The 15,916-nt window shown below is 37.8% G+C and overlaps 1 protein-coding gene across 1 annotated transcript in view; it reads right to left on the bottom strand.

Annotated features, from left to right (window-relative positions):
• Positions 1-15,916, bottom strand: part of rev3l (REV3 like, DNA directed polymerase zeta catalytic subunit) — a 53,940-nt gene that overhangs the window by 20,277 nt on the left and 17,747 nt on the right. The window contains exons 13-19 of the mRNA XM_056481236.1: positions 12,106-15,802; positions 10,761-11,617; positions 8,369-8,457; positions 8,138-8,263; positions 6,648-6,840; positions 3,627-3,738; positions 366-481 (exon numbers count right to left, since the gene is read on the bottom strand). Coding sequence (XP_056337211.1) covers positions 366-481; positions 3,627-3,738; positions 6,648-6,840; positions 8,138-8,263; positions 8,369-8,457; positions 10,761-11,617; positions 12,106-15,802 — 5,190 coding nt within the window. The remainder of the gene's footprint in view (positions 1-365; positions 482-3,626; positions 3,739-6,647; positions 6,841-8,137; positions 8,264-8,368; positions 8,458-10,760; positions 11,618-12,105; positions 15,803-15,916) is intronic.

Below are 15,916 nucleotides of genomic sequence, written 5' to 3'. Positions count from 1 at the left end.
TTTTTTGCATGTTTGTCATGGTTTATATATATATATATATATATATATATATATATATATATATATATATATATATATATATATATATATATATATATATATATATATATATATATATATATATATATATATATATATATATATCTGCCATGTGTCAGATCTTAAAAAACAATTAAATATTAGCTAAGCTAGTAGCGTCACTAGTTGTAGCGACGCTACTGCCCAACACTGAGGAAATGTATAAATAGTGTGGCTTTGGTAAACAATTTGCATGTAGAGATGGAAGTTAGCATTTCCAGATCTTCTACTGCAACTTGAAACTAGTGTCAGAAGGCACAAGGCAGGAAACTGAACTATAGCCTTACCTGGCACACGGGATAGTTGTTGGCACAAGTTCACACCAAGCGTTGAAGCGCGCTGTAGTAAATAGCCCCAAGAATGCATCTGGACCTCATAGCCAACAAGAATGTCTGGGTCATACCTGGAAAGGTGGTTGTTGTGACATGTTATTATCCCGATACTGTGCCGTTTTTTTACAGTTTCTATAATTCTGAATAACCAATAAGTCTATAAACTCAAAAAATATATCATCTTTAGTAAAAAAACAGACCTATAAGCCTACTATAAATGACAAATGGCACAATCTAACTAAATATGATGCTTCGTATAAACTATAGGCTACATTATTTGAGCATTCATTATGATATTGATCTGATCTGTTGTCCAGCTTATGTTTCCTTTTTAATATTAAGATTTTTCTTTGAAATCTGTAATAGGCTACCACTATTGACACTAATCGTTGGTAAAATAACCAGCCTTTTAGCAAAGCTAATTATGAGCTGGCCTCTCATAATAAGGCCAGTTTTACTTAATAAACATTCCCTCGGCTAAACTCACTGCGAGTGAGATGGAGAAATGGAAAGCATGTCTGAAAAATTATCTTTTTTTAAACGAATTTCGTTTGGTATAATTTGTTGGTCATTTTAATGTATTTTTGTTGGTCAGTTATCTACAAAATAAACGAGAATATCTGAGGTGAAGTTCAAAACCTGGTCCGCTTATATGCTTCAGCACACAAACTGACAAACAGGTCTGTTAAATAAAATGTTTATATATATAAAATGACAGTAAAATATCCACAGTTTCAGAGTAGCCTAAATTAGACTAAATAATTTTCTGTTAATGACAATTCATATGCGCTAGGTCGTCAGTTTCACTTTTTTAATTTAATCAACTACTTTGACCACAAAGAGCCAGGCTTTACAAGCTATTCGCACTACTTAAAGTATTCCCCTCGAAAGAATAAACTCAGTCGGATGGATGAGAGAACATAAATTCTACGAATTATTGTAAGAATAATCTTAGAGAGCAGCGCGTGTCGCGTCTGCGCAGCTGGTGCCTGAATGAATCACTTGCATCACTGAGACACAGCTGCGCAGCCCTCCGGTATACGGACACTACTTCTAAAACAGCAGCACAAAGGGGAGAAATCAGTGCGTTGAGGATCTGTTATTATTATTGAGCCTTTTCTCATTTAAAGTTTCAGGTAGGTCTACTTTGTGTGTGAAGAGCAGGTAATATCCCTCCAATCTACTCCAGTGTTGCGAATGTGATCTGCTGAACTAACAGACAGCGCAACATGATTTAGAAACAGCTATGATCTCCATGTTGCAGGTCAAACTGAAGTAATTTAATGCACAAATAAATGCTTTTCTCCACCAATTACTTGCATTAACAGGAACAAATTGTTTTGGAGAAAGTTTTTCATGTTGTCATTGTTACATATTTGTGTTATTTGTGCTCTGTTTGTGTTTTCTCTCTCTCGCTCTGCTCTCCCATATCTGCTTTCATTCTTCACAGGTTCCGTTCATTGGTCTCTTCAGCTGTCAGTCATTTCTCCCCCGGTTACGTCATTCAAACGTCACATCCAATAAGCAAAGACCACCCATCATAAAAGCGCGCGCCAGACCACTCACCAGCCCCTCTCTCTTTTCCCTTTCTTGTCTTGTTTTCTTGTTGCGTTGCTTCACGAAAAAACCCGTCTAACTGTGTATTTTGTTGTTGCCCGTTTCTGTGCGCACGTTATCCGTCCGTTATTTGTAGATCCCTCCATTTCTCTGTTTAAACGTTGTTTACAAGGCTTGGACGAAGCAGACAGGTAAGAAGGTCACGTGACATCCATTTTGCAACACTTAGGACTACTCTTCTGTATAGTACATTAGGTTAGGGGCGAGCGCCACCCCTTGTACTTTTGGATAGATAGATAGAGTAGACAGTCAGGACTCGGAGGACTCTTCGCGTGCTAATTATTTTGTTTCACATAGTTAGTTAGCTAGATGCTTCTGGGAAGTTAGATTTAGTTTGGGTTTTGTTCTTTTCGTTTCTTTAGCGCCACCCACGTCCCTTCTGCCAGCTCTCCTGTCTTTGTATTTGTTTCAGTGTTGTAAATATTGTAAATAGTATATTTTGCCTTACTTTATTTTCTTTATTTTGGATTTATTCGTTGTTTTTGTTCACTTTGGGAAACATAAATAAAAATCACAATTTTGGTATTATTTTGGTTGTCTTTGGCACTTATTTACTGTTGGTATAAATATATTTTAATTACAAATAAATGTCAAACCCCACCATCCCCTGGACTAACATCAGGGGTTTGTAACAGTCATGAACGCGACACGCAGTTTGAGTTGTGAATGGATAAAGAATGATTGACAGGCACAGCGGCAGGAAGCGCTGAACTGAACAAGAATTTAACCACTTGAACATTCATCTCTGCTTCACATTAAGCTATAAAATGGCTTCAAAACATTTAGGACACAGTAGGCCTACATGACAACTTTCTAGTGCCTTATAATAGGCTACCTTCTTGGCTTTTGTTGACTTATAAATTACACAGAATATAGCACACGTGCAAGATCGGATTTGGATCGGTACCAGCTGGCCGATACACGATCCAGCAAAAATATGCGGTATAAAACCGATATCCAATCCAAGTATCAGGATCGTTGAATCCCTACTAACAATTTATTCTAAGCTTAATACCAAATTAATGAGTCATGCATGTTATAACATAGGCCTAATGTGCAAATGGTCATGCATCTTAAAAACTATAAATAACCGAATAATTAATTGTATTTATTTTCTAAAAGTGTGGTTCTTACACATATGAGCTGTCACTTACTGTCACAAATTCACAATACGTGCCTGAGAGATATAAGCTTCTGTAAAGTAATAATAGTTGAGAAAAACATGACTGTCCCGAGATGTAATATTCATCTTGTGCCAGAAAATTTTACTACAATCCACACATTTCTGCAGCAGTTCATGAGACTTCTTTCCTTGAGATAGACATTCTTAATGGTCACATCTGAACGACCCAAACTGTCCAAAACAGCCGTTTGTATTAAGATCTTCAAACTAAATTCATAAGCATTAACCTGAAATGTGGCATACCCTGTGACCTGCTTTGACATGGGTATCAAAATAAAACCATTTTAGTTGATAAAAATACTAATGTTCAAATAATTAACAATAGTAGAAATAATAGAACTTGTTAATTATTAACATAAAGGAATAAATAACAGAAACAAAGCAGCGTAATTAAGAAAGGAAAAGAAAAAACCTACTTTCTAATTATGTTAGAGACCTCTTCAAACAGCTCCTTCTCATCACAGGTATAGGACACCGGCAGTCCTGTCACACCACACCTAAAAAGAAAGGGTGTCGAACTTCTGGAAGCTGCAGAAAATAAACACAACAAGCTATAGTGTTGAAACAAAGATACATTTAATATTATATAAAACATCATGCAAGAATATAGTGATGGGAAGTTCAAATCATTTTACCAAACTTTAATTTTCGTTCCGCAAGATGAACGAAACACCCCCTAATGTTCAGTTCAATTCAATTCAATTCACCTTTATTTGTATAGCGCTTATACAATGTAGATTGTGTCAAAGCAGCTTTATATAAAGGGTCACAGTAAATAGGAACAGTGTGGTTCAGTTTGTAGTGTTTAAGTTCAGTTCAGTTTAGCTCAGCTCTAATGTTCAGTTCAGACTGCATGATTTTAGCCCCGATTTTGACTCGCCAACAGGTTCTGAGAAACCGCCGACAAATATCTAAATCACAGGCAAATCGGTGCTCGTTCATGTGAGCAATAAATCCCACAGTGTGAACTATCAAAGATGCAATCTGAGAGAATCGCAGATGAGTCGCCGACACATGTGAGAACATGCTGAATATCTGAGCCAGTCAGATTATCTGAATCATATCACGTGAACTGTGTTCTTATTGAAAATAACATCGGCGATCACCTACAGCCAATGAGAGAGCAGCATCCACTAATATGAGTATCTGCAGGCCAGCGAGAGGTTGGGGGAGAAGTTAACAGGGCTTCTCTTCCATCTATTTGAATCCAAGAAATGCAGGAAAAACAGGTGAAATTTCGGCAGGAGCACCTCTGTCTGTTTGACGTGTCATCTGAGCAATATCACAGTCCGGTCAAAAATGAAAAAAAGTTGAGGAGAAATTGCTACGTCCCTTCAAAACCCCGCCTGATAAAAGTCTTGTGTTAACGCAGCATGTTAACGCTGATAACGGCCCACCATTAAAAAAAATATGATTAGTTGTGGGTGGGTCGTGGGTGGATGAGTTTAATTATTAATGATTTTTGCTTAGTACTTTTTAAACACATTTGTTAAAGCAGAAATAGAGGCGAAACCGACCCGAGAGAAATTCCCATTATTAAAGTGCAGTACAGATATGTAAACACCGCAATCAAACTATTATCATCGTGTAGGACTTTCAGCCGCATTTTAACAGCTGTTTGACACTATTCTCTGCACCTACACACATCTCTAAGCGCACACACATACTGAACTGCTGGAGACTTCATCATTACCAAACACGTTTATGCTGTACCAGAAAAGCGCACGTCTTCTTTTTATGGTGACCAAATTCCGATTTTTTTTTTCCCCATGTGGCACAGATGGGATATGGCCCATGTACAAGTGAGAAAAAAAATAAATCAATCAATAGGTGTCCAATTTACTCAAATCAGATTTAGGCCTTGCTCGTATCATATGTGGAAATATGATATAAATGGTAATCACGGCCTCATGTCAGCAGTGTAAGCAGGTAGATCGAATTTTCACCTGTCAATGCGAGTCACACGTCTGTAGTGAATGACGTCAACTCTGACGCTTTCATTTCAGAAGAGACTTCAGCAGACTCCCAAACCTTAAATCTTATGTACTAGGACAAAAAAAAAGTTTTTTATATCGCTATTAGCACAAGTATTAGAGCATGTTTAACGAGAGTGAGAGCGCAAAATCCGCCTCACAATATAAACTAATATATAACTATTGAATACATCACGTGCATAAATCACGCCATGAACATGACATTAAAATAGCTACTGGTTTGAAAAGGCCTAGATTAAAAAAATGGCAAAATGAAATGAAAAATCTGTCATAAACTAGAACAAAACAACTTGTCAAAAGGAATATAAAACAATGAAACCGTGTGAACAGAATAAATACAGGAATAGAAAAAAAAAAAAAAAAAAAAAAAAAAAAAAGAGCGCTCTTATTATCAGCTGTCAGTCAGCACCCACTTTTTTTTTTTTCTTGGTCATTGCGCCTTTTGTGTGTACAGTGTATATGCAGACAATCGGATACGAATCACCTTTAAAAGATGATAAATGTAAGTAGGTCATCAAAAAAAAAAAAAAAACGGATACTGCCACAAAATCCAATCAGACCATCAAGATCTGCAATGTAAATACTCTGAAATTCTATAAGGGAAAAACCAGTCAGAAGAGTTTCCTATTTTCCATTTATATGTTCATTTTAATGCAAGTAAATTCATTACAAGTTGCTAAAAAACACCTAAATTGTTTAGCATTTTGTGATTTATTTTTTTTTTTTATAAAAATCTGTTTTCCGTTCATATATTAGCAAAATATTTGAATTCTGTGACTAGTCCATTCATTCGTTTCATCATTAAGGCTTTCTTTAATATAGTGTAAAAATCTTGTCTTGTTCTAGTGAAACCAATCTCGTGGAGTAGGCGTCTCGTCACACCCCTATTAGATAGTTTCTGTCATGATCACCAGTGATTACACTACCTGAGATCGCTGGTAAACACTTACATTCACATGAACTACAAATCCACCATGTTATGGACTACAACACCCAGTCATACAACACACACACACACAACCGGTTCCAGATTAAGACTGATTGCACTCTCACAGCTGAAGCTGCTCAAGGACTGATTGATGCACTGCATAAGGAGCACAAACACAAACACTGTTGCTCTGCTGAGTCCTGTCTACTGTTTTAGTGACACTACAACACGTTTTCCTTTGTCTTGTTTTTCCGTGTTTTTGATCCTCGCCTTGTTTATTTGTTTAATCCTGTTAGCTGCCTGCCTTTTGACCATCTTCCTGTTATTTTGACTACGACTCTGGACTGCCTCATACATCTGTTTGCTCCTGTGTTGATCATTGCTTGCCTGACCATCCTGTCAATAATACCCTGCATTTGGATCCTCACCCCTGTTGTCAGTGTCACTTCCCTGGTTACAGTTGTATTCCTTATCAAGAAAAGGACTCGTGAGTAAACAGAAAACAAAGCACTCACCTTGAGCTGAAGAACAACTCTCTTTATCAATGACAATGGCACCCTCTATCCGAGTAGTGCCAGAATCGTGGAGAAGGACATCAGAACTCAGACAGTAAAATAAAGCACAAATTGGGTCAAACTCAGGGTCAGGTTCAAGGTTGCGACGTGTTCTTGCATGGAGTTCCATACTCATCAGTGTGAGGTGTTGTACCTACAGCAATGTAATTAAAACTTAAAATGAGGGAAATGGAAACAGACCAGATTTCACAAATATCCTAGAAATATTTTAAAGGTGCAGTAGGTGCTTGCTTTCAGAAACATTTTGTGTTGTGCAGGTTGAAAGTCTGTTCGCTGTCCAATGGTACTGATTAAAGTAAATTATCTAAATGTGTTTATATGTATTTTTATATTCGGGGTAAGGCATAAAACAAAAAAATGTTCTTCCAATTAAATATGGTCGGGCCGACATATCCTATAATTCTGACAAGTAGCACAAACTGTCTGTCAACAAATGTAGATTTGGGCTTCTGCGCATCTGTTCACGCATATCCGCCATCAGCGTTCACGTGCAGACAAGACAAGACAGTCGCGGTAAAATATGGATGAAAATTTTGAAAATCCTGAATCAATATTGGAGTTACGTTTGCACACTAGAGGAAGGATGACACCTTGGCTCAAGTATTTCTTTTACACTGGTAAAGTTCTGTTTTAGGTGACGCGGTGGTGCAGTAGGTAGTGCTGTCGCCTCACAGACTATGGGGGACTATATTATTCATTTCTATTCATTTGAAAATCCACAAATGACACTGTATCACATAAAAAAATTACTGTGCAGTTTAAACATTGCATCCTATTAAATAGTTAAATTATTATATTGTTATTGTTTTATCCAATTTTATATTATATTTAGACACTCCTGTTATTCAGCAATGTTTAAACTTTACAGTAATTTTACTTTTTTAGATAAGACTGCAAAGATTATTGTTCATTTGACACTGAGCCTTAAATTGTCATTTATAAGGGATTTATAAAGCATAAACAGTCCTCACTTTAGATTTGGTCGCTAAACAGCATGAAGTTGAGTTAAAAAAAGCATTTATTAACATACTTAGTAACCATTACGACATGTCTAAATAATAAGATATATAAATGTTCATTTCAATAGTTTATTAATCATTTACTAACTCATTCTGAATGATCTTAAAAGTCACCAAACACTCTTAAATACAACTGGTTTGTAAATAATGCAATACTTAATTTAGTCATGAAAAATCAACCAGTCACAAAGTATGAAAAGTCATGATTTCAGGAGAAGTGACATTGAAACAGTCTCTCTTCTGCCATGCACAGATAATATGCTAACAGGTTGGCATTTTGGCAGATCACCTACTGTACCTTTAACACCCAAGTTGAAGTCAAAATGCTTTATCTTCACTCAAAGTGTTTATTAAACTAGTCTTTTCTTTAAAAAGCAATTCTGAACTGAAATCAGTGAAAATCAGTCCTACCTCATGCAACGCTTTGGCCTCCTGCAAGTTCTGCATGCTGACTTTAAAGCCATAGGAATTACAGAATGATGGTCCCTCAATCTGTGAGTTTTCTTTCTTTGGAACATTCATGGTGGTAAGCTGATTCTGTGGATGGGTAATGGATGAGCTATAAAGGCTCTTAAATATGATACTAAACAAGAAATAGCTATAACATTTCAGCTTTGGGAGACTCATACATGTTGGACTGACCTTCACTTGTGTGCTAAGCAAAACTCTCCGTAAAGCAGTTTTGTTTTTGTTACTCTTCTGATGAAGCCGCTGAGATCTGCGCTCAATGTCTGCAGAGAAAATACAAAATGTTGCCACATTTTATTGCACTAGTGAACTATTACTTTGGTATCCTGCTTATATAAAGCAAAGATCAAAAATGCAAATGTTACAGGATATTAGTTCACATACACTGCAGTATGAATATTAGGGTTTCTGCAGGTTTCAACAATTAAATTCAAGACTTTTTAAGACCTTTTTAAAACCATTATGAATTAAATTTTAGACTTATTCAAGGCTAAAAGCTAAGGATTTCTTTAAAATATTAGAATTGGAAAAGATTTTCACTTGCCCTACCACAATATGATAATAATTAAATACATTTAATAATACAATCAGTGTTTCCTCTAGAATTTTTTCCAGCTGTGGCGTCACACTCTGTTGGGCCTTTTTCACAGATCTACCGACTACCTGTGGCGTTATTTCATTGACAAATGTCGTCAGTATTCCAAGTCGAGATTGCATTCATGCAATACAAGCATGTGAATCTCTGTGCTCGAGTGCCGATTTCCTCTGTTCGTGCACAAAACTTGTGCGCCCTCAAATATACGCAGCTCACTTGCAGATTTTCTTGTGCGCTCTCAAATAAATGCTGCTGAAGTGCAATTTAGTGCGTTTATGTAACGAGTATATCTCCAACATTTATTAGATTTGCTAGGAATATTTGTGACTGTCTCCAATAGACCAACAGAGCAGCATTAATGCGTCCTGAAGTAAAGTGAAACGGTTATAAACTCCAGCAAGATGCTACAACATGTAAAACAGGATCATGAAAAGAACATTCAAAAAGCAACTCATGTAAACGCCTTAATCTTAATATTGTCTTAATTAGATTAAGGCAACTAATTCGATTACTGATGTCCATGTAAACGTAGTCCTTATCTTTATATCACCTCAATTTGACTGTGGACACACTATACCTACACACAGTTCTGTCCAAGCAGCTTACAAAAGATGATTTTCATCATAGGTGCCCTTTAAACAAATGCTACTGTAAGGAAAGAAATAATAACATTATGGTAAAACTGCTATTTTAAGTTTTATTGAGATTGGGATTGTTGGTGATTGTATGGGGGCTAGTGGCCAGATTGGGTAGCTACACATGAACAAAGGAAAATTAAGACCTGTTAAAAAAAGATTTAAGACCTACAACAGGATATTTCAGTCGATTTAAGACTTTTTAAGGCCTAAAACAGGTGCCCTTCAACAAGTATCTCTCTATGTGGCTACAAACTAGGGGTGGGCAATATGACCTAAAATTAATATCACGGTATTTTTCATCTTTTGAACGGTGACGGTATAATATCACTGTATTACTTTCGATAGCAAAATAATATACATCTCAAGGAAGAACGGACAAAAGAAAGTCTCACTTCTATCACTCTTTAAATGTTTCGGTTTGGGTCATTGTAAATGCTCAGTCTCGTTATGAGCTGATCTTCATTTCTCTGTGTTGGTGGATTAAAGCAGGCGAGTCAGCCGCACCAATTTATGAGCAGACAGAGCAGGATTCTCATGATGACCACCAGCGCAATTCCGCTCTTTGTTATGAGCCGTAGTTTCAGTGTAAACTTAGTAAAGGTGAGTTTCTTTGGCGATGATGTGTACAGTATTAGACTTTATATTTAGCGGACATTTGCGCTGAACACGCGGTGAATGCAACGCATCGAGATTCGGGCACCTTCTCCGAAAACACTCGATTTATCTCAGCTGGCGGATCAACATTTACCTCATGTCATGATCGCTGTCATCTGCGCCATTAATATTATTATAACTTTAGGTGAGGTTTGCAAACCTGTGCACTTTTCACTCTTCAGCCGTTTGCAGCTAATATGAACCAATACAGCAGCAGGGTAGAGCGATTCAGCAAGTTTTTAGAGAAAATCAAATCAGATTGCACTACAACCATTACATTCAGACACACAAATGCTCCTAAATATATTATGAGGGCGCATAGATTAAATTTCGGGCGCTCATGCGACCAAAATGGTTGCAATTTCGAGCCCTGTAGTATAAGGACAGGTATTCAGACCACAACTGAACGTTTGAAGAAAATTGAATGCCTTATTATTTAGAATTAGCTATTTTTGATGTAAATGCAGCCGTTCAAGGCGCATAATTGATTTATTACGGTATTGACGGTATTAGAAAATCCATGTCGTGGCGCAATGTCACACCGGTGATGACTATGACATCGGTGTACCGCCCACCCCTACTACAAACATAAAACCATGTGGAAACCAGTCATTGATAAAGCTAAACAATTTTTAGTTAAAAAGATTTGAAAAAGGTTAAAAGAAAAATAAAGCTATACCTTCATGTCGCACTGGACTGCAGCTAGAGGCTTCATCGTCAGTGCTGTTTCTCCTTTGAACAGGTGTACTATGGAGTAGGTGCGAGTATCTGACATCTGAAACTAGGCCTTTAATGCCAAAAATTGACGGACTCAAGTGATCTTTTGACTCCGCATTTTCCAGTGATGTCTCATTCAAATTTTGAACCACACAGAGGGGTTGCAATCCCTCAGTCAGATTCTCCTTGTCCTCATCTTCCTCAACCTCATCTGGGCTGTCTTGCCATGTAGAAATCTCAGGTGAGTTTGGAAGAGAAGTAATCCGGCAATCTTTTGCATTGTCAATGTCCTGAACACATTTCACACTCCTAGGGCTACTGTCAGATGAAGCTGCCTTCACTGGTGAAAAATGGAGGGGTGAACAGAAGTCATTTCTACTGATGTGTTGCGATTCTGAATTTTTCTCAGGCTTTTTTTCATGATTCTCTGAGAAAAGCGAATTCGAGGTCTTCTGAGTTGTGCTCCTGTCACATGTACTCTGCTTCAGCTCTGAAATCTCATGGCCACCAGTTTTTATCCTACCTCTCTGAAGGCACTCGTACTGTTTTTTGGCCTGCACCCAGAGCTGCACCTGCTCTCGGCTTGGGGCACACTTGCAGGGAAGGATGATAACTTTTGGATCACTGATAGAAGATGGGTTTGGGTTCTTGATCAGTTTGGAGGATTTACACCCTTGGGTTGGAGCAGAGGCTTGATTTGTCATTGCAGAAAATGCTACTTTCCAAAACTGTAAACCATCTTGAGATAAGTCCCCATGGAATTCAACTAGTTTGTTTGCCTGCCTGGTTTCCAAAATCAACTTTCGACCACCGACCTCCCTGAAAAAACAGTGAATGTTTACGTATTATTTAATTTGATCATTTCATAGTCTTGAAAACACACACACAAACTTATTTGAGCAGACACTGAATCCAAGACCACTCAAATGCAACTTTTAAACAAGTTAAAGAAAAGAATATGAATAATTCAGACAAACGTCTTAAACATGCCTATTTTGGCAAATATAGAAAAGTTAGGACACTTATGTTTATATAGAAAAGAGGTTCCTGTATATAATCCTATTGCTGTCTGCTGTGTTTGGCTGTAAAAGCGTCATCAACAGATTCACAGGTCAGATTTCTACCACTGAACAAGTGCTTATTCTAAAAACTATAATTATTTGTGCCAATTATTATTTTAATTCAGTTTTTCAGTAACTTCTTTGGGTAAGGTAAATGTTTTTTGACCAATAGATTTAGTCTTAGTATTACTTTTCATTAACTAAAATATCCTTGGTGTGGATCCATTATAACTTGTGTATTCTTACCTTGGCTTCAAGGGTACATCTGATGGGTCACTGTAGAAGGGTTCCTGTTTTGTAGCTTCTGAAAAGTCCAGATCCATCAAATTAGCCAATATCTCTTCTCGAGCAGGTGGAGACATCAGAGGTTTGAGAATGCGAGTTCCACCAGTCCTTGAACTCTTCAGCTGAGACAGAGAGTTGATGGAGCGTGGTGAACTGCTTGGTGTTAGTGAACTGCAATCTAGGAGATCACTATTTGGGGAAACACCATAAGCAAAAGAAGCAGACATAATCGGGGATTTGGGCTCTGGGTCAAGCAGCACATCTCTCTTTTCACAGTGAAAGTCCTGAAAGTGGCTGAGGCCATGAATTTTACCTAAAGAGCCAGCCCAATTTGTGCTAAAGATCTTTTCTGAATCTAGCAGAGACAGAGATACCTTATTGGGAAAAACTCTGCCATTTTCACAAGACACCTTATCAAACAATTCTGGACTAAGAGCACCAGATTTATTCCGATCCTTTTCACGATTGCAGTTATCATCAACATCAAACATCTTTTGTGTCCTGTTCCCCAACCCAACCAGCGCATTCGCTGCCTCTTGACTGACATCACTGAGGAACTTCTGAGGCAAGATCTTGTCAGTTAACACAAACTGGTTACCAGAATAAAGACTGGAGAACTCTGTTTGGCCAATGACATTGATATCAAATCTGTAATTGTCTGGAAGTTCTGGGGACAAGCTATCCTCAACAGAGCAACAGCTGTCAAACCCAGGATCAGAAAAAAACACAGGACTGCCATCTGAGGAAAGACAATCATTTCTCTGGTCATCCTGTTTATTTTTCTTACATCTGGTTTTCAACTTCAACTCGTTTTGCACTTTTGTTCTTGCACCCCTTGGTTTTCTTGATGTTGATGACGGAGTTCTCTTAGATTTTGCCTTTTTGGCAACATCAGTATTTTGACTGGTGGAAGAAACAGCCTCAGCCAAATCATCACTTTTATGTGCTTCCTGTCCTTCCTTGAGTTGCCTCTTCTGGAGAAGTTCCTTCAAAACACACATTTCCCTAGTCTTAAAATCGGAGGACAATGTGAGACCTGTGTATGATTCATATACAGCTGCACTCTTAGTAGAGGAAGTAGGAGAAGATATAGAATCAACAGGCTTCAATAAAGCCGTTACAGTATCTTTCTTTCTTGCTTGTGGTTTTCTTGATGTTATGGGTAACTGTGATTGCTGTACAGTACCAGATCTTTCTTCATGGCCAGAGACCACTGATATGAATTCATGGTTTTTTGTTTTAGTCCCATCTTGACTCGTATTTTTTGATTTTGAATTAGAACTGCCATATGTTATGACAGAACATGGATGTCCTACAGTCTTTGTGGTTTGGGAAAGAATATTGAAAGACTTTTCAATAGTGGAATTGGGAGTAATTCGTAAGTCTTTCTGGGAGTTATTTGAAGCAATAGCATCAAAGAAACTATGGACCTCAGTTTGTGAGTCTGAACTACCGAGAGCAAGGTCCTCCGGAATGCTTTTTAGAAAACCTGGACACTGGAAAGGAGTTAGATAATCAGATAATGGAGTAACAGTTAAAGTGTCAGGTGAATTCGGGGCCTGTGAATTATTGCTTCCTTTGCCATGATCCTGCTTTTTTTTAAGTAATTGCTTCTCATTGCGCATCCATCCTTTTTGAGAAGTAGATGTAACATCTACGAACATTGGCCTTTCAATACCATCACAATATTTCTTATGCTTCCTTGAAGCTGCTGGAATACTTTTCCATTGTGAATCCTCAGTTTTCAGACAATCCTTGTTTATTGATGTTGTTAAGCTATTAGATTTTCTTTTTTGGCTGGTACCAGAAGTCTTTTTAGGTCTCTGCATTCTGCTTCTATTCAAAAGACCACTTTGGCATGGTTTTGGAGATGGGGCTTCACAGGAAGAACCTAGACATGGATCATTATAGGGGTTTATAAAATGATCATTTGAATTTGATCCATGCAATTGCTCTGTAGGAGACCAACATCTAGGAGGGGTTGAGTCAATAGGACTGGGGGCTCTTTCTGACAAGTAACCCAACTTCATCATGACATCACAATACTCTGTACAGGTGTCATCTGTAAAATCATTATAAGAAGGCCATGGAGGGGGTAATGTTTGCACAGGCAACATTGCTTTAGCACGTCTTTGCCCTCTAGTCTGGCTAACTCGTGGACACTTGGATTTTGGGAAGGTGGTCATCCTTTTTAACACTGGGTTGATCTTAGCTTTCCGTTTGGCACATTTCTTTACTTTTGGCTCAAGCGACGGGTACTTCTCTGCTGTAGACTCTGGAATTTCGGGCCAGAATTTTTTGAGAGGAGCAAGCTGTTCATATCCAGCAAGCTTTTCCGGTGTTAGAACTGTGTGAGTTTCATCAGAACTGACTTTAGAAATCTTTACTAACATGTTCTTCTGACCTTTAAATCTGTTAATGATTATATATTTGATGATAACCGGTGGCTCTTTTTTAGTCAGTTTCCTCTTTTTTTGACTGAAGACATGATCACTGCCTTTAAGGTCATCGTGATGCACCGAGGCTTGTTTGGAAGAATCAGATCTTGGATGATCTCCTTTTTCATAAATCCGTTTTCTTTTGGTCCGCAAGGTATATTTGCTGCCTGGCAAACTTGTCACCTTGGTGCAAGAGATGTTTGTGGGAATATTTGCAAAATCTCCCTTTCCCGAACTCTCAATTAATGGTCCTGAAGTTTCCAAGTCAACCTCCTTGTTCACTTCTTTCTGATTGTGAGAGGCTGGAGTGATGGAAAGAAGGGCTGGAGGTTCTTCTTTCATAGGAGAATGGGTCTTTACTGGAAGCCCCCTTTTTTGATCCAATGTGGGTTTTTTTTTGGTCAACTTTAACCTTGACTTTCGCTGCTCAGGTTGGTCTAAGGTACAGAAAACATCTCCAGTTTTGCTCCCGGCCTGTTTTTTGATCGGTCTTGCCAGGCAATTAGACAGAATAACGCTGGGGAAAAATTTGTAGTGTGCCTCCTGCTGTGCCACAATGGGCCTATCAGCTTTATTCTCTTGGTAGTCTTCATATCGTATTTTCAATTCCCCAACATCATCCTCTTTCCCTTCTTGTCCCTTCTCCTTTTCCTCAGGTCCTAAAGCTGGGCTATCTTCTACTGGGCTCTGTGTCTGTTCAAAAACTTTTACAGGATTTCTGGAGTCAGTTGAATTGAGTACAATTTTAGTCTTGGTCATGCTTTCTGTCAGCCCAGAATAACATGCAGACGAGCTTCTCTGATCCTCCAAGATGGTTAAATTGTTCTTCTCGACATGTTTAATGCTGGAATATTTTTTTATGCTTTGGACAAGCTTAGAATTTCCAAACATTAAATCCTCAAGATCTGGATGATCAGAATCAACTTTATTTGTAATTCTTGTATTAGAAGAGATGGGGTGTTTAACTGGTGGAATATATGGCACCTCTTTATTACTTAACATATTTGAAGATTCAATCGTTTCTCCACTTTTTAAATGCTTATCTGCCAAATCTTGATTTGGTGTTTGCGCGGAACATTTGTACTCATTCACAATATTAACAGAGGATGATGGCTCGATTCGAACAGCTTCTTTTGGAAAAACATTTCTGTTGGCAAGGATCTTGTCTGTTCCTTTTATATATGAACGTGTCTGGGATCCTTTTTCTTTTAACGATGAATCTACAGGAAACATGACAACACAAAATGTACACACAACTGAACTAAAACTCAACCAAGCTTTTTACTGTGGTTATGTAAAATACATTATTAAAACTCTTAATAAAAACTGTACTT

This window comes from Danio aesculapii, chromosome 20 (genome assembly GCF_903798145.1).
Source record: "Danio aesculapii chromosome 20, fDanAes4.1, whole genome shotgun sequence".
Taxonomy (NCBI): domain Eukaryota; kingdom Metazoa; phylum Chordata; class Actinopteri; order Cypriniformes; family Danionidae; genus Danio; species Danio aesculapii.
The sequence above is the reverse complement of the archived record's forward strand: the minus strand, read 5'-3'. Positions and strand labels throughout refer to the sequence as shown.